General features: G+C 28.1%; 3 protein-coding genes across 4 annotated transcripts; 2 read left to right on the forward strand and 1 right to left on the reverse strand.

Annotated features, from left to right (window-relative positions):
* The first annotated feature begins 1,529 nt into the window (after window positions 1-1,529).
* On the forward strand, window positions 1,530-11,342 carry Nrg (Neuroglian). Of its 2 annotated transcripts, XM_089220533.1 has the most exons (23): window positions 1,530-1,724; window positions 3,205-3,317; window positions 3,745-3,874; window positions 3,945-4,060; window positions 4,135-4,328; window positions 4,395-4,534; window positions 4,610-4,771; window positions 4,845-5,035; window positions 5,111-5,386; window positions 5,488-5,665; window positions 6,117-6,208; window positions 6,293-6,573; window positions 6,643-7,011; window positions 7,081-7,315; window positions 7,375-7,493; window positions 7,568-7,754; window positions 7,921-8,188; window positions 8,250-8,420; window positions 8,497-8,663; window positions 8,876-9,083; window positions 9,153-9,241; window positions 9,675-9,770; window positions 9,846-11,342. In XM_089220533.1, the coding sequence occupies exons 2-22, from the start codon at window positions 3,242-3,244 to the stop codon at window positions 9,764-9,766; spliced, it is 3,741 nt and encodes a 1,246-aa protein (XP_089076659.1). In that variant the 5' UTR covers window positions 1,530-1,724; window positions 3,205-3,241; the 3' UTR covers window positions 9,767-9,770; window positions 9,846-11,342. The 2 variants fall into 2 exon arrangements, with proteins under 2 accessions (XP_089076659.1, XP_089076658.1); XM_089220532.1 differs by lacking the exon at window positions 9,675-9,770.
* Window positions 11,343-14,244: 2,902 nt separating this feature from the next.
* Window positions 14,245-15,781, forward strand: Atg12 (Autophagy-related 12). The gene is made up of 3 exons (XM_015521949.2): window positions 14,245-14,594; window positions 14,689-14,825; window positions 15,557-15,781. The coding sequence occupies exons 1-3, from the start codon at window positions 14,531-14,533 to the stop codon at window positions 15,677-15,679; spliced, it is 324 nt and encodes a 107-aa protein (XP_015377435.1). The 5' UTR covers window positions 14,245-14,530; the 3' UTR covers window positions 15,680-15,781.
* A 3,466-nt stretch (window positions 15,782-19,247) lies between these two features.
* Window positions 19,248-22,104, reverse strand: LOC107171697 (uncharacterized). The gene is made up of 2 exons (XM_089220212.1): window positions 21,829-22,104; window positions 19,248-20,047 (listed from the first exon to the last, which is right to left on the reverse strand). The coding sequence occupies exons 1-2, from the start codon at window positions 22,102-22,104 to the stop codon at window positions 19,346-19,348; spliced, it is 978 nt and encodes a 325-aa protein (XP_089076338.1). The 3' UTR covers window positions 19,248-19,345.
* Between the last annotated feature and the right edge of the window lie 1,067 nt (window positions 22,105-23,171).

Here is a 23,171-nt window from a genome sequence, read left to right on the forward strand (position 1 = left end):
TCTTAGATTTAAAAAGAAAATTTTTTATGAATTTCTAGCTTAAAATAATTTGTGAATTTTCATGATTTTTCCGTCTTTTGTCGAAATTCAATCTTAGAATGCTTATAAAAAAAAAAATGTGACAATGAATTTCTTTTATTTTTCAACTGCTATTGTAACAATATGTTTAAAACATTTTATTAAATTTTCAAGATTTTCTACCCAAAAAATAAATTTTTATCGATATTAATTTAAAAAAAATTAATTATGATCGAAAATTGTTCACATCAAGGTAAACACAATACATTCATCGCTCCGCTCAGAATCTAAAATCAATAGGTTAATTATTAACATCAGCGCTCAGTAGGAGCCAGGAGGTACTCATATTATACTCATCTATGGAGGTACTTATCAAAATAATCATGAAAATCTGAATTTTTACGTAAACTGGTTCTTGACAAAATCAGTTTTATTTTTTGTTGTAATTAAATAACGTATTAGATTAATAGACAATTATATTGTAATTAGGGAAAACCCCTTGTTCTCTTATTTAAGATTGGATTAATTTAATTTTGTGATGGGATTAAAATCCAATTTAGAACTGTCCAAGTGATACTTAAAAGTTAGTCTGGTGCTATGGACTTGGAACCGAAACAAAAAATAAACACCACGACAATTGTCACAGCTATATTTTTAAATTTAGATAACCCCTCCCCCCATGTATATACGTGTCTGTAACAAGTAAATACAATTATACATATTTATGAACGACTGCCGATTTCTCACCTAGAAATCAGATACCCCTAATAAAACCGATCACCGACAAGAATCGTATTATTCGTATTTGTAACGGTAGAACTTAAAGTGTATGGTTGCTATTGATAATTGGTATACTGCTGTCAAAGAAAATACCTATTTTATTTTATGTATACAGTGTACAATTATCATATATACAAAATGTATTGGAAAACATTAGTGTAACTATCGATCGCGGTGATCGAACTACATTAATAAAAAATCTGTAATAAGGTGTATTAAGTATAATATATTAATTACAGATTGTATATTTGATCTTTTCCAAAATAAAAAATAAAAATAAAATTTTCTATAGCTGCTGACTTCGTAAAATAACTTACGGAATAATTTAGTTTCTGAATATAATAATAAAATTAATGTTGTTAAAAAATACAAAAAAATAGTTTTTGTTATGATAAAATACTAAATAATTATTTATTTAATAGTCTCAAATACAAATTTTGTAGGTATCTTTCATCAGCTTCATAATTTCATAAACAGTATTTAGAGACTTATTCAATTTTATAATATCAATAACCAAAATAATAGGTACCAAACAGTAAACAGCGCTACAATCACTCATTAGCTTTCCGTATTCCGTAACATATCTTGTTCAAAAAATGATAAAGGTTCGTTTCCTGTCCATAAATTGTCGTTATACACCTAACCTCAATTTATATCTTCCATGATGTGTTCATGTTTTCCATGAATTTTTTGTGTTTTGTTTATTTGTGGGTGTAACTGCAACTACAGTAGTGACAGCAGCAGCCGTCAGCCGAGAGCGGAGAGGTGTAGTTGCTTGTATTCACTATTCATATTTAATGTCGCTTTTTATACGCTAATAATATGTAATTTATAGTTTGAATTTACGTTGTACTAAATTTAAATGTCGTTGAAACCTAAATATGCTTAACTTGGTGTTTGTATTCAGTTCGTTAACATTAATATAGGTAAGTGTATAAGGTGTACAATTTTGTGTATTTTCATTTTTGCAGGGTTTATCTAGGTGTTAACAGAGTTGACTGTAAAATTGATTTTTTTTTACACACGCTATCCGTTTTAATTCACACGCAACTTTTTAAACTAACCCAACAGTTATTAGGTTCTATATAGAACGTGACCAGAGCGCTACTATTAGTGCTTAACATAAATTTTTTTTCCACAGTCAATCGTTTTATATCTACACGTTCCTATTGTTACATTGATTTAAAATGTCATGGGGGTAGGGGTCACTTATTCATAATATTTATGAGATACTGGATATTATAAACTATAAAGTATGTATCCTTCAACTGTAATTGACTGTTAAATTGCGCTCATAAGTTACAAAAGATAAATGTCAACGTATATCTGAGGTCCTATTGACCTATTAGGATAATGATGTTGGTTGTTCTGTTATTGCTGTAGTCTGTTTATTCGGTCTGATTTACTTTACTACTAGTAACAATTTTATTTATTTAATTTTTCCTTTTTTTTCTTATTGTTGCTAACATTTAACAAGGTAATGTTAAAACTTCATCCTAATATATTCTAATACGCTGGCCTAAAACTTAAAAAAACTGCATTTTACAAACAGTGTGTCAGTTTTACTCTGTATACATCTAGAAATATTTTTATTTTATTGCAAAATCTCTTAAAATATTAAAATTATGAATTTAAAAAATATTAAACTGTAGCCAGCTAATTGTATATTTGTATGTTAGCATTTACTTATACTTACATAGTCATAATTTTAAATATTGATCATGATATGTTATTCTAAAACTTGTAGTTTTATGCATTCAATTGAAATATGATAAAAAATTAAGTAGTAGGTATCAACTTTTTTTCCTTTGCCTACTACAATTTACAATCACTAAAATCAAATAATTTAATACCTATAAATATCTATTTTTTTAAATTCTACTTGTCCTTGTTTTATTTAGAACAAAATAATTACATTTTATATGATATGATATGATATGTTAATAATTAAAAAAAAATAAATACTCATATACACCTTATTACAGTTTTAAAACGAAGCAAATTTGTTACACTTATGAGTTATGAGTCATCATAATGAGTCATGCTTTCTTTTTCATCTCTATAAATAGTATTCTTAGCTCATAACAATTTAAGATAAGAAGTATATAGTAGATCATTCATTTCTATTTATAAATTATGAAATATATTTCTAAAAAAAAATGTACAAAAACAATTATTATAATGAATAACTTAAAATAATTTAAATAACTATCAAATTAACCTTTTATAATTAGTATCCATATTAATAAGTTCAGAAATAATAAAACTGATATTAATCATAATTATAAAATTATAAATAAATTATTTTACTTTAATTAGTTATTTTCATAATCATAGTTTTTATTTTACATTCTTTGTTTTCAACAATTAAATAATCATATTGATAACAATTTATATTGTTTTTAGCTTTTAATCAATATATTCGGAGCATCAGAACATCAAAATGTATAGAATTTCTCAACATTTGCTTTACTCAGTAGTATTGTTATTTGTATTTCTTGTAACAACTTCATCTATAAGTAAGTATCAACATTTATATAAGCAATATGAAATTATCATGGAAATTTTATTTGGTATGAAACATGAATATATAATGTAGATTAAAAATAATTAAAATGCAATTTATTTATTTATTTGCATTGTTTTGCCATTTTGTTTTAACTTAAACTTAAGTGAAAATACATTTTATGAAAATAATACATTTAATACTTTAAGATGACCCTGTGAATGTTTAAGTCTTTTCACTTTGACGATTCTTAACTTTTGAAGAAGTATAGTAAATATTTTAAGTTAAGGCATCAAACTACTTGATACAAACTTGAAAAATTTCAACATAATATTTATTGCATTTTAATTTTATAAATGTTTGTATAGTGTATAAGGTTATAAATAAATAATTTTTATGTGTTGTTTATTTACATTTTTGTTATACTTAAATGATTCTAGTTCAATCTCCACCAAGAATTGTAAAAGAATCTATTACAGATGAAGTACTATTTCAAGTAGCTACTGTTCAAAATCAAAATGTTAGACCCTTTGTAATTGATTGTGAAGCAGAAGGAGAACCTGCTCCAAAGTAATTAAAATTTTTTGAATTATGTACTATTTTTATTTTATACAACAAAATATTAAAATTTGTATGATAGGTATCGATGGATGAAAAATGGTAAGAATTTTGATTGGCAGGCATATGATGACAGAATAGCTCAACAACCTGGCCGTGGTTCATTAACTATTACTGAACCTAGAGATGAAGATCTAGGTTTGTTTGTTTTTTCAAAGATGATTGTTATTTGTTTACTATTTAATTAATCAAACTACTTTTTGTTTTTACAGGACAATATCAATGTTTTGCAGAAAACACTTGGGGTACAGCAACTTCCAAATCTGTGATGGTTGTGAAGGCTGAATTAAATTCTTTTAAAGATGAACCAACAATTTATGTTGAAGCTCAAGAAGGTGATCCGTTTAAACTTGTTTGTCATCCTCCAACCGGATGGCCTAAGCCAAATGTTTATTGGCTTATAAGGGTAAACACTTAAAAATACATTAATAGATTGAGCACACATATGATAAAAATATTATTTTACCATTAGAATAAAGATGGTGGCTTAACAACAGTTAACAACACTAGAATGACATTAGATCCAGAAGGTAATCTTTGGTTTTCAAATGTAACCAGACATGATACTAGTGATGGATCTACATATTTTTGTTATGCTGAATCATTGACAATGTATGTATATTTTTACTATAAAAATATCTCTTCAATGAAAACATTTGAATAACTTAACTTAATTATAACTATTAGGAGCGAGTATAAATTAGGCAACCCTGTAAATTTGAACGTTATTCAAACTGCAGAAACAGCTTTACAAAACAAATATCCACCTACTCAACAATATGTAACTAGAAGAAATGAAGTAGCATTATTGGGTAAAAAAGTTGAATTGTTTTGTATTTATGGTGGAACGTAAGTTTTTTATTCGCATTTAATTTATATCTATATATTAGTTTATACATTTATTTTTACTTGATACTTGTAGTCCTTTACCAGAAACTGTTTGGCTCAAAGATGGTAGGCCTATACAATCCAATGAAAGGGTAAGCCAAGGAAATTATGGAAAAAGTTTGGTCATAAAGAAAGTTAAATTTGAAGATAAAGGAAAATACACATGTGAAGTTAGCAATGGTGTTGGATCACCTCAATCATATAACATTGAGCTGGATGTTATGGGTACATTAGTGAATAATTATAATTTCTAAATTATTGATGTTGAAACAAATTTACTTATTTCAATTCAATTGATAGCTGTACCTTATTTCACGGTGGTTCCGCAAATTGTGGAAGGAGCTGAAGGAGAAACTGCAGTTATTAAGTGTGAAGCTAGTGGTAATCCAGAACCTACAATTAAATGGATTCATAATGGTCGACCATTAAGTGAAGCACCACCAAATCCTAGACGTTCGGTTACTTCTAATAGTATAACAATTACATCATTGATTAAAAATGATACTGGAAATTATGGTTGTAATGCTACCAACAGTATTGGATATGTTTACAAGGATGTTTATATAAATGTGTTAGGTATGTTATTAATTATTATAATCATTTAAACATATCAGAGCTGTATTAACTTTTTAGTTTACTAACAACTATTATTGAATAATGTATTATTGTAACATTAGCTCTGGCTCCTGAAATCACTGAACCACCTAATAAAGTAGAAACTGTTGATGGTCGTGATATTACAATTGGATGCAAAAATTTTGGTGTGCCAAAACCACATGTTAAGTGGACAAGAAATAATATTGAATTAACAGGTGGACGTTATTCAACACTGGATACTGGTGATTTACAAATAAGGTTGGTATTATCAAATTAAGGTGAAGGATTTATTATTTCAATAAAATTTATTTAATATTTCACAATATTTGGTTTTATTTTAATGAGCATTAAATTAAGATGAATTGAATGTTTTTTCTTATTATTAAGAATTGCTTGAATGTTGTATTCTAGATTTTAAAAAACTAATAAAATGTAATTTTATTGTTTCACTGTCATTAAATTACAGAACATTAATTCTTTATTCTAATGTTAAAATTAAGATATTTCTGTTTGTCTATATGTTTTTGTTTTGTATTCTGTATTTTACAAAAAAAAACTGATTATGATATGATAAAAATTATTAAAATATCAAGAAATTTTTTAGTAGTAGATTTCTTTAACAATCAATATTATTTATCTTTTGATTACCATGCTATTAAATAATTTTAATATAATATAATTAGTAACTTGTATTAAATTTTTTTTTCAGTGAAGTTAGTTTTACTGATGCTGGTAACTATACTTGTATTGCTACTAATAACTATGGTTCAGCAAATGCATCCGGAACACTTTCTGTTAAAGGTATGCAATACAAAGTTTGTATTTTGAACCATTTATAATTTATTTATACAACTTATATCTTAAATTATTACATTTCATCTATAGAACATACACAAATCACTGCTGCACCAGAAGACTATGAGGTAGTTGCTGGATCAGTAGCCACATTTCATTGTACTGCAACTTCCGATCAATCTTTGCATCTTAACATAGATTGGTTAGCTAGAGATGAACCTATAAATTTTGACTCTGAACCTCGTTTTGTTAAAACTAATGATTATTCTATGACCATTACTAAGACTATTGAATTGGATTCTGGAATGTATACTTGTTTAGCTAGAACTGAGTTAGATCAAGCAACAGCTAGTGCTATGCTTATTGTTCAAGTAAATAATTATTGTTTGTAGACATAGTATTAAGTAAGAAGTGATTACATTTTTTTTTACATATTTTAGGATAAACCCAATCCACCACAACTATTGGGAATCACTTGTAATAAAAGAGATGCTGCTGTAAAATGGCAACCGAAAGGAGACAATCGAGCACCTATCCTGCGCTACACCATTGAGTATAATACCAGTTTTGCTCCTGATACTTGGTCAGTTGCATCAGATAATGTTCCTGCTTCTGGTCAAACATATATTGTACCAATGACGCCATGGGCCAATTTTACATTTCGAGTTATTGCAATGAACAAAATTGGTAGATCAAATCCATCTTTACATTCAAGTGTCTGTACCACTCAACCAGATGTTCCTTATAAAAATCCAGAAAATGTTGAAGCTGTGGGTACTACACCATCTAACCTTGTAATTAGCTGGACAGTAAGTAATAATTTAAATTTTAGATATTGTTCTACTAAATTAAAATTAAAATATTATTTAAATGTCTAGCCAATGCCAAAAATTGAGCATAATGCACCAGGATTAAGATACAGAGTTTACTGGAAACAAGATATACCTGGCCAAGTATGGAATTCAGAAGAGATAACAGACTACACTGTAAACCAATTAGTAATAGAAAATCAACCGACCTACCAACGTTATAAAGTAAAAGTAGTTGCTTCAAATGAAAAGGGTGAATCTAATGTTCAACAAAAAGAAGTTATTGGATATTCAGGCGAAGATGGTAAATTAAGAATCATTGTTAACTTTTACTGTTTTAGTTATAATTCTTGATTTGTTTAGTTCCTGTTGAGACTCCTCAAAATCTAACTGTTTTAAACGTTACTGGGAGTAGAAGTGCAATATTAAGCTGGGATCCAGTTTCACCAGAATCTATCAAAGGAAACTTTAAAGGCTACAAGGTAAATAAATTTATAATTAAATTTTAATACCTATATTATCTAAGTGGATTATATTTATTGATTACTTGATATAGATTCAATTTTGGACTGATAGAGATGGAGAAAGCAATATGATTGAAGAACATGTTAGTGCAGATACGACAACAGCAGAAATCAAGAAATTTTTGCCAAATGCTAAACATTTTGTCCGTATACTTGCATACAACAATCGTTTTAAAGGAGTACCTAGTCAACCAATAACTTTTAATACTCCAGAAGGAGGTAAATAAAGCTTTAGGATATTATGATTTATTTTATTTGACAATGTAGTACAATATTTGGCTTATTCAAGGCTTAGTGTTTCTTGTGTATAAAATTATTATTTATTAATATATTTGATTAAAAATCAATTTGTAGGATTAAATTAATTTTAAAATGTTATGATTAGTTCCTGGACCTGTTCATGGAGTTGAAGCTGAACAATGGGGCTCTTCTGCAATTTTGTTAAGTTGGAAACCACCAGAAGAAGCAAATGGTATATTAACCGGCTACGAGATTTCTTATGAAGCCATGACTCAAGAAGGCGTTGGAGAAAAGTCACAACGTCCTTCTATTAATGATCCTAAACAGACTAATGCTAAATTGGCTTCACTCAAACCATCAACTAATTATCGAATCTACATTAAAGCTACTACTAAGGCTGGCGTTGGTGAACCGTACGTGTACATTTTTTGTATTTAAAATTATTTGAAATAATTATATAATATTCCATTATAGATTTTTCATTGAAACACAAACCAAACCTCCCTTACCCGAAGGAACTGAATTGGATAAACCAGTATTCCATTATGAGCATAAAGCTTATAATAATGTTTTTGATACAATTCGAATTTTGTGGACTCCTGAACTTAAAGGAAACCCGGGATCTCACTTCTTTGTAAAATACAAGTAAGTAAAAATTAAAATTAAAACAATACCATTCTTTTTTCATGTATTTTCACATAATTTAAATTAATTTTTATAGACTTAAAGGTGCCAACTTGTACGAGGAAACTAAACCTGAACTTGACAAGAATTTTATTGATGTAAAAGGCTTGAAACCAGGAGAATTGTATGAATTTGTCGTAGTTGCTGTAGATGGTAATACCATGAAAGAATCAGATATTGCTGAAATTGAGGCATCAAGCACTGGTACATTTTTAATGCTAAATTCTTATTTTATTATTTTTTATTTGATGTATGTTGGTAACTGATTAAAGAAGATTTTTATATATTATGTAACTTTGTTATAATAGTGTATGCATAAATGAATTGCTTATTTACTATAATTGTGAATTTAATCACAATTAATAAATATATATAATATAGCTATAAAATACTAATTTATACCATCATTTATTTAGATCCTATAATTAGAAGAAGCGAGAATATGGCTACATCAGGATGGTTTATTGCAATGCTGTTAGCTTTGTTATTCCTGATTATCCTGTTAATTATTGTATGCATAGTAAAACGTAATAGAGGAGGAAAATATGTAGTACATGAATCAGAAGCAGCACGTGGTAGACATGATTATCCTGATGAACCTCATTTTCTTGAATATTCTCAACCGTATGTATTAACAAGTTACTAGCTTATAATATGTTTGTAAAAAAAATATGTTTCCTTTTTTTTTATTAGACTTGGTGGTGCAAAAAGATTAGGAAGTGAAAAACAGTCTCCAGAAAGTGATACTGACTCAATGGCAGAGTATGGTGAAGGAGATACAGGTATATATAATATTTCTAGTATTAATTGCATCAATTTTATTGTTTATATGTTTTATTTACAAAATATCCTTTTCTACGCCATTTACTTCCCCCTGTTGCTGAATATTTGTTATTATCACTTAAAATTACAAATTTTCATATAGTTTGTCTTCATTTAGTTTACAATTCAAACTTAGTATAAAATATGTTGTTTTGTGTGAATGTTGGTATCTCAAAAAAAAAAAAAAAAAACATCTTGAAAGTAGAATAATAATTATTGTAGCTCATTAGAAAGTAAATAGGTTCTGTAAATAATTTTACATTACAAATATTCCAATAAGTTTAAATTAAATTATTTTATTTTACCCAATTGCACACATTTTTATATCCAGTATGTTTTTCAAGTTCTTGCATGTTAGTTATTGTTTTGTTTTCTCTTCCATTTCACTTGTAGAAGGAATGAATGAAGATGGCTCTTTCATTGGCTTGTATGGTAAAAAAAGACAAGGCGAAACCACTTCTGCTGGTTTCGCCACACTTGTCTAAAAGTGTGAGTACATAATCACAAATGTAAATTTATTATTTGTAAAAATCTTTTTATTTATATATATATTTTAATAAACAGCTCAGTTTACGGAGGATGGATCTTTTATTGGTCAATATGGTACAGCTAGAAAAAATCGGCAACAGCAATCTCAACCTCAACCACAACCTCAAACTCCACTTCAAGCTGTCACTGGTTCGTCCTCTGCTGCCACTTATGTTTAATTTTTGACAAATATTTTTGGCATTTACTCATTTGCCTAGATAATACATAAAATATTTTTATGCATTTTTAACAAATCTTCCCTGCCCTAAAACCAAAGCTTTTCATGTCAGTATTACTGTTTTTTATTTGACCAATAATGCTTTAAAAATATTTGATTGTAAAGATACAGGCTATATTGTTGTCTTTTGTTGTAACTAATGGTTGTATTTTTGTAACGTGTCTATTAATTTCATATTAGAATTCCTTGTCTGTGATAAAAACGTTTTTCAGTTCATGATGAAAAGAAATAGGAACATTAGAAAAACTAAGTAACTTAACCATTTAATTTCAATTGGAAAGAAGAAATAGTATTATTTTTAATATATTAAAACAAGAAATTCATACATATATAAATATATTTAATTTAAAATCGGAATTTTGTATTCATACCATACCAATTATTATAGGCATTACAACTTTTTATTTTGTGCCACAGTCATTCTTAGGATGGTTTGGTTGTTGTTGTGATTAATTCTGTTAATTTAATTATTAATATTAAAATGCACGCTATGCCTGCGCTTCATTTAACACCTTTTTAAATATTTGTTATGTTATATATAGACCTCTAATAATTTTATATGTTTACTGTTTAGTATTTATTATAATTTTGTAATCAGTATTACTCATGAACAATGGCAACTTTCTTTTTTTCTTTTTTTTGATCTCAATATCAAATTCAAATTGAAGCCATACTAACTGCATTTCACATCACATATAAGTGACCTAAGTTTCATGACAATATTTATATTAAAAGATACATTTATTTTATTTTTGTACACCTGTATCCAATTTTTAATATAAACATTATATTATATTTTTGATCAAATTTTCACCACCTCTTTTCACTGCCCTTTATAGAATAATCCTTGTTATTATATTTGTATAACCATTTTTTCTTCATATTTACGTAACGCATGCATTCCATATAATTAGATCTTAGTTAAGTTCATAAATATATGTAAAACCTATGTATTTTTTTTTTAAATTAAAAACAAATATTAGTATGTGACATGTCTAATTTGCCTTTTAGATATATTCAACAAAGACACTTAATATTTTAGTTCATCACATTTTAAACTAATGCACCTGAGTTTAGTTGGTATCCAATTAAGATGTATAATTTTTTTTTTTTTCAATATTTTGCAGTGCCCTATGATTTTATTTATTTATTATTTATAAACACATCAGAATGTTATTTTTAAGTTAAGATATATTTGACACATTTGCAGTATTAATCTATAAGTATAATTTTGTATTTTTAATAAACTAGTAGGTTATGCTAAAGTACCTAATTAAATGGCAAAGATAATGTGATTTGTTTTTTGTTAATGCTACTTAACAATGAAGTACTTATATAAATTTCCATTTTTCTATAATCACAACATCACATACAGTATTGTTTGATCTTTGATGAATTGTTATTCCTAATTGAATAGACCAAACTTGAAGACTGTTTTTGTCCAGTAAAGACAAATAAGCAATATAATATTACTAAATTGTAACTCATATATTTTAATCTTCATTTTACAATTAAAGGAGCACACAACACAAAAATTAAGTTTTTTTTATTTGAAAGAATGTTGTTCAATTATAAGTATAATGTTATAAGTTTTTACTCACATTATTCAATAAGTTATGAGCAATTGAAAAAAGACGCATGACGTCATTGGGCCTTACTCTTCGTAATCGCCTATCTTATACGTGTAAAAGTTCCTCGCTTCTCACAACGACTTACCTACCTAAACATTTTATTTTTGAAAGTTAATTTACGTATAAATATGTGTTTAAGAGGACGCAAGAATCAGAATTTTTATATGACGTTTAGTTTTTTAAATATTTAAAATCTTAAAAGAGAAATTTTGGAATTTTTATTTCGTATTTAAATCGCCATGGAGCGCTGTTTAACAAAAATATCACTTTTAAGATTTTAAATATTTAAAAAACTAAACGTCATATAGAAATTCTGATTCTTGCGTCCTCTTAAACACACAAAACCACACATTTATACGTAAATTAACTTTCAAAAATAAAATGTTTAGGTAGGTAAATCGTTGTGAGAAGTGAGGAACTTTTACACGTATAAGATAGACGATTACGAAGAGTAGGGTCCAATGACGTCACGCAACTATTTTACATTTTATAATATCTCTTAAAGTAATAATTTTTTTGCATCAGATTTTCACCAAATCATTTCATATAGCCATATCTACGATAATTTAACATTTAAAAATAAATTAAATATATTTTTTTTTTGTGTTGTGTGTTCCTTTAAAGCTTATTTTAGGATTGCCCAAGCTAAATTTACAAAATTGATCAAACAATAAAATAATATATATTATTTATTCATTTATGTTTATATTTTATATATTACTCAGTTTATTGTACATAAATTATTAATTTATGCTAATGTTTCATTTAAAATAGTATAATGTGGTAAGATGAATGTTGAGTTATTAAATTAAGATTATGTCAGCACAATATTTGTTTTCCCTGAGATATACACATAACATAGATAAAACGATTTCTTCTTAAGTTGTTTTATAGTATTTTAAAGTAAAACTTTTACAAAAATTATAAAAGGCAATATTTTTGAGAGTTTGACCATAGATTATTTAAAGGCTGTATATCATCTTTAGTTTGTCATTTTAATATTATTTGGATTTGTATTACTCGACTTTAATAGTAAAAATATTATTTTCATAAATATTTAGTATGGAATTTGTGCTATGAACATTGTACAATATTATTACATTAAAATACTTAAATACATATCGCATATGTATGAATGTTATAGACTACTATGTAAGAGTACTCATGTAATGGACTCGTTCATTTTACTAGGTTGGTAGGAAGTAAAGATTAAAAATTAAGTTCTTTTTTGTGTAAAGTTCACTAGTTTCATTGATCATAATACTAAATTTTTTAGAAATGAATTATTAGTTTGATCACTATTGTAAATTTGTAAATATCCTTTTTCAGGATTTCAAATTGTTAAACTTCTCAACTATACCTTGTTCCAAATAAGAGCGCACCGGGCGGCCACAGGCAAAACCGGTTTTGTTACGTACATTTGGTGCGCTCTTATTTGGAACAAGGTGTACAAAACATACGATTATTACGATTAAAACCTAAAAGTTTTCGATCATAGAAGTTTACGTTCACAACTTATTTTATGAACATGAACATGAATACACAATGCGTCAATGCTATGTTTAATATTATTATTTTTTGAACTGTGAACTGTAAACATTATAGTTCAGAATAGTTCAACAAAATTAACTCTTCGTTTACGAACCTGTATTAACTTGGAATCCGAAATAACAAAAACAACAAAAATAAATAATCAGAATTTTGTACTCTTTTTGTACCATCAAAAAAAAAATTTTGTACCCCATACGAATTTTTTATTTACATTTTTCAAATCTCGGTTTCCAAGTTAATGAAAAAAAAAAAATCAAAATCATAATCCCCAAATGCGACTTTTACCAACTTTTTGTACCTTCAAAAAAAGGCTTCATAATAGCAATTTTTACTCTCAACGGTCTCAACAAAACACTTGTAGCTCTGTTAGTTTAAAATTTAGAGTGAATTGACCTCTTATAAAAATTAAAGGTAAAATTATTATCGAGGACTTCTCATAGGATTTTTATTATATTTTGATTTTAAAGTGAGTTATGAGTATTTTAAGAATTATAAACAATTTATAATTTTAAAAATACTCATAACTAGCTTCACAATCAAAATATAATAAAAAGTCAATGAGAAGCCCTCGGTAATAATGTTACCTTTGATTTTTATAATAGGTCAATTCACTCTAAATTTGAAACTCGCGGAGCTAAAAATGATCTGCTGAGCGAAAAATTTGCCATGTTACGCAATCGTAAGACGTAGACAACACTGCGACATGCGGGTATAACGTCCTCTTACATGAAACGGCTCTTTTAGACGTTTGACGTGGATATTCAAATCTAGTCAATACTTTAATTTTATATTTAATAATTTTTAAATGTTTAATTGTAAACCATTTTACAATCATGATCAATGATTATGTTAATGGCTTTTAACGTTTTAACCATAGACCTTATACTCAGTATAGAGTATAAGGTCTATGGTTTTAACAGATTTTAGTGATTTCAGCCACTGACATTCGTGATTATGATTCTTATCAATATATTGTAATTTCTAAGTAGTGATAGTCCTTATCATTTTTTGAATGTATTTTTCAATTTTAATTTAGTAATATTTCAGTATTTCACTTGTAATTGCCTTTGTTGTTATGTACTAAATACTAATTTCATTTAACTTACTGGTTATAGACTATAGTAGTTACTTACTGTTCATAATTAGCAATAATCAAACATTTTTATTGACTTGATCAACTTTCCTCGTACTATTATGTGGATTTATTTCTTATTATGTGGAAAACAAATGCATTAGTACCGATATGATAGAAAAATTGTCAATTTTCAAACTATAGCAACTATCTTTTATATACATTTGCCATGGACGAAGAACAATCTAGTGAATTTAGTACTTCCAAAGTTGTTACTGAAAACAAAGAAAAAAGTAAGATAATACCTATATTCAAGTCATGCCAGATTTTAGTTAATTATTTTTTATTTAAAACCTATCTACCTATTTCATGTTTTGTTTTTTATAGTTGAGATACTATTGAAAGCAACTGGTAATGCACCAATTCTTAAAACAAAAAAATGGATGGTTGAAAAAGAAAAGACAGTGGCATCTATTAATGATTTCTTGAGGAAACTATTAAAATTAGAACCATCTGATAGTTTGGTAAATATATCAAATAAATAACATTCATTAGTAAAATATGTACCTAACATAAAAACGTATTATTATTATTATATCTCTTTCATATGTTTTTTTAACCGAAAACATAACATTCACATAAATCACAGTATAGTTCTGTGATAGAATGATAGAAGGTTATTTTTATACTAAGTACTGATGATATATTAGAATATTTAATGAACTGGAAATATACCATAGTAGGTATGTCGTATTTCATAGATATATTTTATCTGTAAGAAAATTCATAATTTTTGTAATTTAAATATCAATATTTAATTTAAATTTATATCCTTTATAATAGGTAACAAAAAAAAATAACTTCTACCATACTACGACAGAGTTACTTTATATACCTAATTTTTAAACCTGTTATGCATTTATAAAGTTTTACTCTATTTTAATACTATGGATAAACTTTTTTTTTATTTAAAAAATTGAAATGGAACAAATACATGTTAATTATTCTATTGCATATTTTTTAAATTATTTCTTCTAAAAGTTTCTTATGTTGAGAATATAGGGTTATACAAATATAAGCAAAAGTATGATTTTTAATAAAAAATTATTTACTATTTACATACAAAAAGTAGTGTAAAAATATAACATTAAAGAAAGATAATGACCATACACTAAATAGTTTGATTTCTGTTGAGTTATTTTCATGAAATCTTTTAATTTCAAATCAGTACATATATATATTCATTTGTTTATAGTTCTTATATGTGAATCAAGCATTCGCGCCACCACCTGATCAGACGATGAAAAATTTATATGACTGTTACAACACAGATGGTCGTCTTATATTACATTATTGTAAAACCCAAGCGTGGGGGTAAGATACTAAGATCATACCTATTACATTTTGTTTCTTAGGAATCAAAAATATTTTAAATTGTATTTATTTTAAGTTTTTATAATTATAAGATTGTGTTTATTAATGAATTTGTTTATTTTATTATAAAAAAAACTACAATTATTTAAATCTGAGTCCATTATACTCAATTGGTCAAAATATGATATCGAAATATTCTATACAATAGTCAATTACAGATTATTTTGTATTAATACAAGTATAAATAATTTTTCTTTATCATTATTAACTAATAATAATTATATTAAAACCAAACTTGTTATTTATTATGTATTTCGGAATAAGCCAGTTTTTACTGTCATTAATCTGGATGCAAGCTTAACACTCAAGAGAGAGACAGCTCCATTGACTATTTAATTTAGATTGTAGGTTTCAACCAATGTTTGTGCACCGTTAAAGGGCTTGGTGCAGAATCACAAAAATTTTTCTAATCAACGGACTACAATAAAGAAAGTAGGTTGGTATTAAATATTACAACTTAGAGCTATATTAATTATTTTACTTTAAAATTACTATTATATTTAATAAATTAATATACTCAACAATGAAAGCTTACCATCACAACAATGATAGAATTCTCTCAATGTAAGTATGTGGCAAGGCCATAAGAGGATATTACACCAGCATGTATTATCATGATAATAATGTATATCATGCAAATATTCATGGTTTGGACGAATTTTTGTCAATATTTGAACTTCAAATGCTAATAAAAAAAATTGTGCCTATGTATTTTAATTTTTTAATCACTATAAGAATAACTTATGAGAAACTTTGTATTAAATTTTCAAGTTCTTTTGGTCATCCAACATTTTTTTTACCGACACTTCAAAAAAAATATATTCAAAAAATCGAAAATTTCAGTGGTCTATAAATAACTCAAAAAAAGTCAACAATTTTTGAAAATTAAACTGTAACGACCCCCAAAGTTTGAAATTGAAGCATTATTTCGACTAGTTATGCTGTACACAGAGTCACAGACACAAAAACAAAAAAAAAACGAGTACAACGCGGTATATTATATAATGAATATCGATAAATATAAATCCTTGTCAAAATATTATAATACAATAGAACATCTCTGCCTAAGTAGGTATAGTTGGTAATTTGGTATACCAATAGTAATAATAATAATAATAATAATAGTGTTTGTAAACACAATTTTTATGGGCTCGAAATCTAACTGATGCTGGCTGATTATAATGATATTACTGCGTACTAGCTAGCAACTAATAAACGACAGTTTGTTTGAAATTATCGGCAATGGTCCACGACGAAATTCTGAAACTGTTCATTTATTTTTTTTCTGTCTACCTACACGCGCAATATTAAACACCTGCAATATGGCTGAATATCATAATATCAAAAAATCCAACCACATTGAAGAGACCATTATGGGAAAAGTTGTCGACAAAAAAATTAGCAACATCGAATACGATGAAATGGAGACCAAGTTACACAGATTCGATGACTACAACGAGGAAATAACTTGTGGAGATTTGGCGGATCTACTGAATTATGCAAAACAGTTCACAGGCGACGATGCGTCGACTACCCTAATCGCTCAACCGGACGAACCCTTCAGCATTAGATCGGCTGAGATGAAAATTATTACAGACCACGTGATTGCAGCGCCGCCGTCGAAGCAAGTCGCGGAAGTAGAAGAACATATTATGCGAAATGACGATGCGTTGGACGTCACGCCGACCAGGTGAAAGCAGGTCATGCTCCCTTTTTAGGGCTTGTTCGTCAGGGTGAACTCGGGAGTAACTAATACGCGTATACGTACCTATATATGGGAGTCCAGCAATACGCGCACCTCCGCATCTTGATGATAATCAATATTATTTATTGTTTTTTTTTCAACTTGCATTATATTATTATATTTTCATCTTTTCGGTATAAACTGTTCAACACTTTAAAGCACACATTAATTATGTTCACATTTTTCAATAAAAAATATTATATTTACATACAGTATTTATATCTTATTTATTTACATTAATTTTGTTTTTTATTTTTCGTATTAAAAAGTACTATTTTATTTTATTCAACAGAATTGCTGAAAAAAAAAATGGTCCCACTGAGCAAGATCGTATTAACGTGGGTCTCATAAAGAATTAAACAAATTTTAAACGTCAGTTTTTTTTTGTAACGTACCAAATCGATCAAATCTCAATAAAATATACAATCGATTTTGGACACAAAATTATGAGACTAATAATAACTATTGTTTTCGTTATTATTGTATAAACAGCGCATTGTGTTTAGTGTTTACATAAAAGTAGATACTGTTCTAAACCACAAAAGTCAGATGATCAAATCCGTGTTGATAATAGTGTTGACGATGTCGATAATACTTGTGGATACAATAGTATAATAAAATATTTAAAACTATATAATAAACCAATATAGTAATACATTTAACATTTAAAGAAATAAAAGTTGTAATCAAAATGAAAAAAAAAATACTTCTATAGGCTGATATTTGATAACATTTGTTGTTGATATGAATTGATCATTAAATAAAAAAAGAAATGTCAGTAAGCAACTCAAAACAAGTAAAAATATTTTGAAAATGTAATCAAGTATAGAAAATGATATAATAAACGTTTGGTGTAAATTTCATGCATCTACAATTATTCATTTTTGAATTAAAAGAACATAAGAAAATCGTATATACCTTTAGTTGAATATTTGTATCGTCAAAGTCATAGACGCAAAAAGGCGTAGATAATTTAACGAGTTTGTGTTATATCTTCCACATCGGTTTATAATGTCTATTAAAATTCTAATGATGAAAAATATAGAAATTTACCAACAGTAACAGTATTTACACAGTAGTTGTGAACCTTTAAATTCATTGTGAAATTTTAAATTATCAATCATTTTCTTGGAATCATTGCACAATGTTCAGAAATAACTACAATTAAGTACTTACCAAATACCACTTACCTATTAAGTTGAGATTTATATATTTATTTTTTATTGTCTCTGTCATAATATTTATAATGTCTTTCACCAATAAATTCTTTCATAAGAAAAGGCACAACAGTGCTTATGGTAGAAAGCGTATTCTCATCTAAGTTGGATGACTGAGTCATATTTGTAACGCTATCCAAAAAGACACAGTTAATGCGATGCAATCGAATGGAAAAATGTGAATATCTATCGTCTATGTATATGTTACCGTAAATGTCCGATCTCTAGGTAAACCTAGGTAATGCTAGGTTTTACTATTTGTACTCAGAAAATGCCGAAAATCTTAATTTTATTCAGACTTTTACTAAACACGTTGTGTACATCCTATATGATATACAAATTGACTTAGTAAAAGCTGATCAATACACGACACATAACATTTAAGCGATAAGCTGCGTAAAAATTATAATTATATATTATTAAAACAAATTACTGACTGTTATTTTAATTTTTATACGCAAGGAAAATACGTTTATCTCCAATAGGTGCAAAAGACATGGGTTTAGAATTTTTGCGTGGATATTATGTTCATACAAATAATGGATACGTGAAACTGTAAAAAGTGAACACATTCATTTTAAACTGCACCTATATGAAATATGAACAAGCAGAGTCGTAGATGACTATATTGTTGAATGTTGATGCTGTTTCATGCACCTCTGTTGGCGGCTATAAACATGTCGTCGACGACTGATTGCAAGTGATCATTCTTCTCTCTCTCTTTGCTGAGTACAGTCCGGAGTGATTCAACCGTTGTCGGGTCGGATCGGCTCCTCTCCACGATACCTAACAGATCACGTTTGTCCTTTTCAGCTGCCCTCAACCTATCCTTGACCAGCGTCAGCCGCGTCCGGAGATCACGCAACTCTTGCATCGCTATCACGCTGTGCAGACGCCGACCGCAACAAGAGCTTCCGGTCACGGACGGCCTGCGCGCACGGTTCGCCGACAAACCGTCCCGGACGCGTGCCATGATCTCGACCAGGTCACGTTTCTGCAAGACGGTCGGTACACCCGTGGTCTGTAGGTCACCGTCCAACACCCGGACAAGTTCGTCGACCGGGCCTTTTGCGCTGGACATCGACTGCGTGATCAACCAGCGCAGTTGTTCTCTGGCCGCGGTCAGCCGACGCGTCTCCGCCCTAAGCCGCCCGTGTACGATCAACAACCTCTCTGCAATCGACTTCAGTACTTCGTCGTCCGGTGACCGCCTGTCCCACACCCGGATGTCATTCACCCCGAGCATAGGAACCGTCGATTCTTCCGTATCCTGCTCTCCGGTCGTTACCTCATCGTTTCCGTCGTGGGTCTGCGTTTGCACCCCAAACGCCTCGTTCACGATCCGAGTTACCTGATTATTACATTCCGATATAATAAGGTGTTATGCACAGTATGAGAACTTTTTTTTCTTTTTTTTTTTTATAGATAATTTACGCAATAATCTAAGTATCTAACATAATCGTACTAAATGTGTAAATGAAAAGATCAAGAGAATGTTTAATGGGAATTTTTTTTTTTTTTGGATTTAGCTTCTTATAGAAAATTCCTTGATACGTCACGAACTATAGTGTATTTGTAACTATGTGTGGGACAGAATGGCGTATAGTTTTCAAAAAGCACAAAAATTCAAGTATTTTCTGTTTATTTATGAATTCCAAAAAAGGTGGTCAGGTGGATACAGCTCTGCCGTACTTTGGTTAGGTGTGGCTTTAGGACCACTGTAATGGGTGAATTAAATTTGAATTCAACGATATAAAATCATTGTAGATACGAAAAGTGATCTTGAGCGAAATCTATATTATAAATTATAATAAGTATATATTTTATATTTTTATGATATTACTACTAGGTATAGTAAAGTAATTTATTACGGTTAGCCCAATTAATGATGGCCGAAAACATTGCATTTTAAAATGTTTTTGTGCGTATAAAAATAATAATATATTTTAAATGTTTTAAGTATCTGCGAATAATATAAAAATATATTTTAATAATATTAAAAAAAAAATGACAAACCATTTAAATGTCTGATTTCATCCGTGTTCGTGATTTTAATTAATTTGATCAAAATGTTAACTTTAATTAAAAATCATGACTATTTGATATATTATTATATATCTTTGATATTTTTGGGGAGTTGTTCCTACGCTTTTGATAATTAATGGTAATTTACATTTTGATTTTCTAACGTCTAGAAAGTACCAACTAGACTTTGCCATCAAAAAAGATACTGAAGTGGAAAGTCATCTACTTATTTCATCTATACTTGTACATATTGAAAAATAAAAAAACATAAATCATTTTAATTTTTAATATCAACACTTTCATTCATTCATTTATTCATTCATTGTTCTGTTCAGAATTTAAAATGTGCACTTAAAGTGTTGCTTTTAGGGGCTCAATTGATAAATATTTTTAAAAAATAGGTGTAACATCATACCTAGTATAAAATCAATTATAATAATAATACAGTAGAACTTCAAATATCTGAACTAATTGCGACTGCGCACTAACGTGAAAATTTTGGATATTGAAATTAATTTTTTATTTAACAAAAATACAAACATAATATTTTATGATTTCATGATATTTATAATTTATAATTTATATTGAATTATTATTTTCATTTTTTTATTATACATTGGATACGAAAATGGCATTTGATATTCAAGTCGGTACCTACCTGTGTGTACACTCAAATATTACTATGGTTGTGGCGGTTGTGCACGGAGGATGTTATTTTAAAACCTTCATCCAAATTGTATAATACAATTTAGTGTATTTTTTTATAAACGCTGTATAATTTTAATGTAAAAGTACAATAATAATAGAAAAAAAAAAAATAATAAATAAAAACAAATATGAATAAATACAAAAAGTACCTGAATATCCAAAAATCCATAAAATGAAACCAATTTGTTTCACTATTGCTTTATTATAGTCGCTGACACGAAAAATGAGGGCTGTCCGTCATACGCCAAGTTACAGATTTTTGGTAGTGGTTATAATTTATAAAATCCTAAAACAAAAGCATTTCACTTCATTAGTATCTTAAGGAATTTAAAGAACATTTTTCGTGTTCGCGACTATAGTATATCGATCACAGGCAATATTTTTCGCGAAAGAACTTACCACTAGCTTAATATCTTCAAAATATCTGCTTTTTGGTTGAGTAATTTGTTCAGACATTTTCGTACATTTTTTATACACTTTGATCAATTCTTTTATATTGTCTAGTAATACTTTTTGTTTAGTTTTATAAGTGTGAATTTTGGCTTGAAATAGCTTTTCCTTGATGTTGTTATCAATTTTTCGTTGGCTGGTTTTTGGTCGTACGGGATACGTTGCAATTTTATAGTTGGACTTTTTTTCCCCATTCGATATTCGTAAGCTTTGAGTTTTCTTCATGTTGGTTTAAAATGTTTTAGTATTATTCGATATGTTAAATATAAAAATGTTTGTAATCCTTATTTATGTGTGTAGCTATTGACAACTAAATTATTACAATATTAGACACTACAACTGTATAAGGTACCTAAAATACAAAACAAAATATTATAAATGAAATATTTCACTTCATTTTGACCTCAAACCAAGAATGATTTACAAATCTGTAGTATGCAATGTAGTTATTCAACAGATTCCACTCAACAAAACTTAACTGCTCGCATCAAAAACTCTTACGGAAAACAACACAAGGTGATTGAATTGAATTGGAACAAGTCCGTATAGGTACGAGGTATCTAACCGATCTTCTTTGACAAATCATCGTTACGATATACGTGGTCTAAATTGTGACATTTCCATTCTCGTGTTTTTAAGTTATAAAATGTCCAATATGATGCATACAAATTAGATAGGTAATAAAAATTAAAATGTACCATGTTAAATAGTGTATCAATGAATAAATAAACTTATAAATATCATACAATAAATATGCATTTTATTTAAATCAATAAATTTGTATGATATGGCTACATACCATATAATATTATTAAAATTTTTACATGATAATTGGTACATGATTCCAAAACATTAGTTTATTTTATAATACATTTAAATGTAAATTTCCATTATGATTCGTATAAAAGTCGGCCTTTGAGTGAAGGGTGGCGTACTCTGGTGTAAATTCTGAACCACCGAATTTCCGAGATTTTTCGCGTCAATTTGTATCATTGAAAGATACGGGAGCGGCGTCACCTTATATTCTCTACATCGTGTTGCGATACTGCGATAGAATACGTTGTAACCACTAACCAAATTATGACATTATGTCCAACCTCCCTCCCCGAAAATAGCTCCTAGTTGCGCCACTGAATAACAAAAAATATGTTTGTTATTAAAGTCTAATTAAAAAATCACTTAATCTACTAAAAAAAATACTTGTAAGACTTTTCTTGAAATATTCCGAATACTTGGGAATATTATTCTCATAGAATTCGAATACATATTCTGAATACTTTTTTTTATGTATT

This window comes from Diuraphis noxia, unplaced genomic scaffold, assembly GCF_037042655.1.
Source record: "Diuraphis noxia isolate RWA-SAM2 unplaced genomic scaffold, SU_Dnox_SAM2 contig0002, whole genome shotgun sequence".
NCBI lineage: Eukaryota > Metazoa > Arthropoda > Insecta > Hemiptera > Aphididae > Diuraphis > Diuraphis noxia.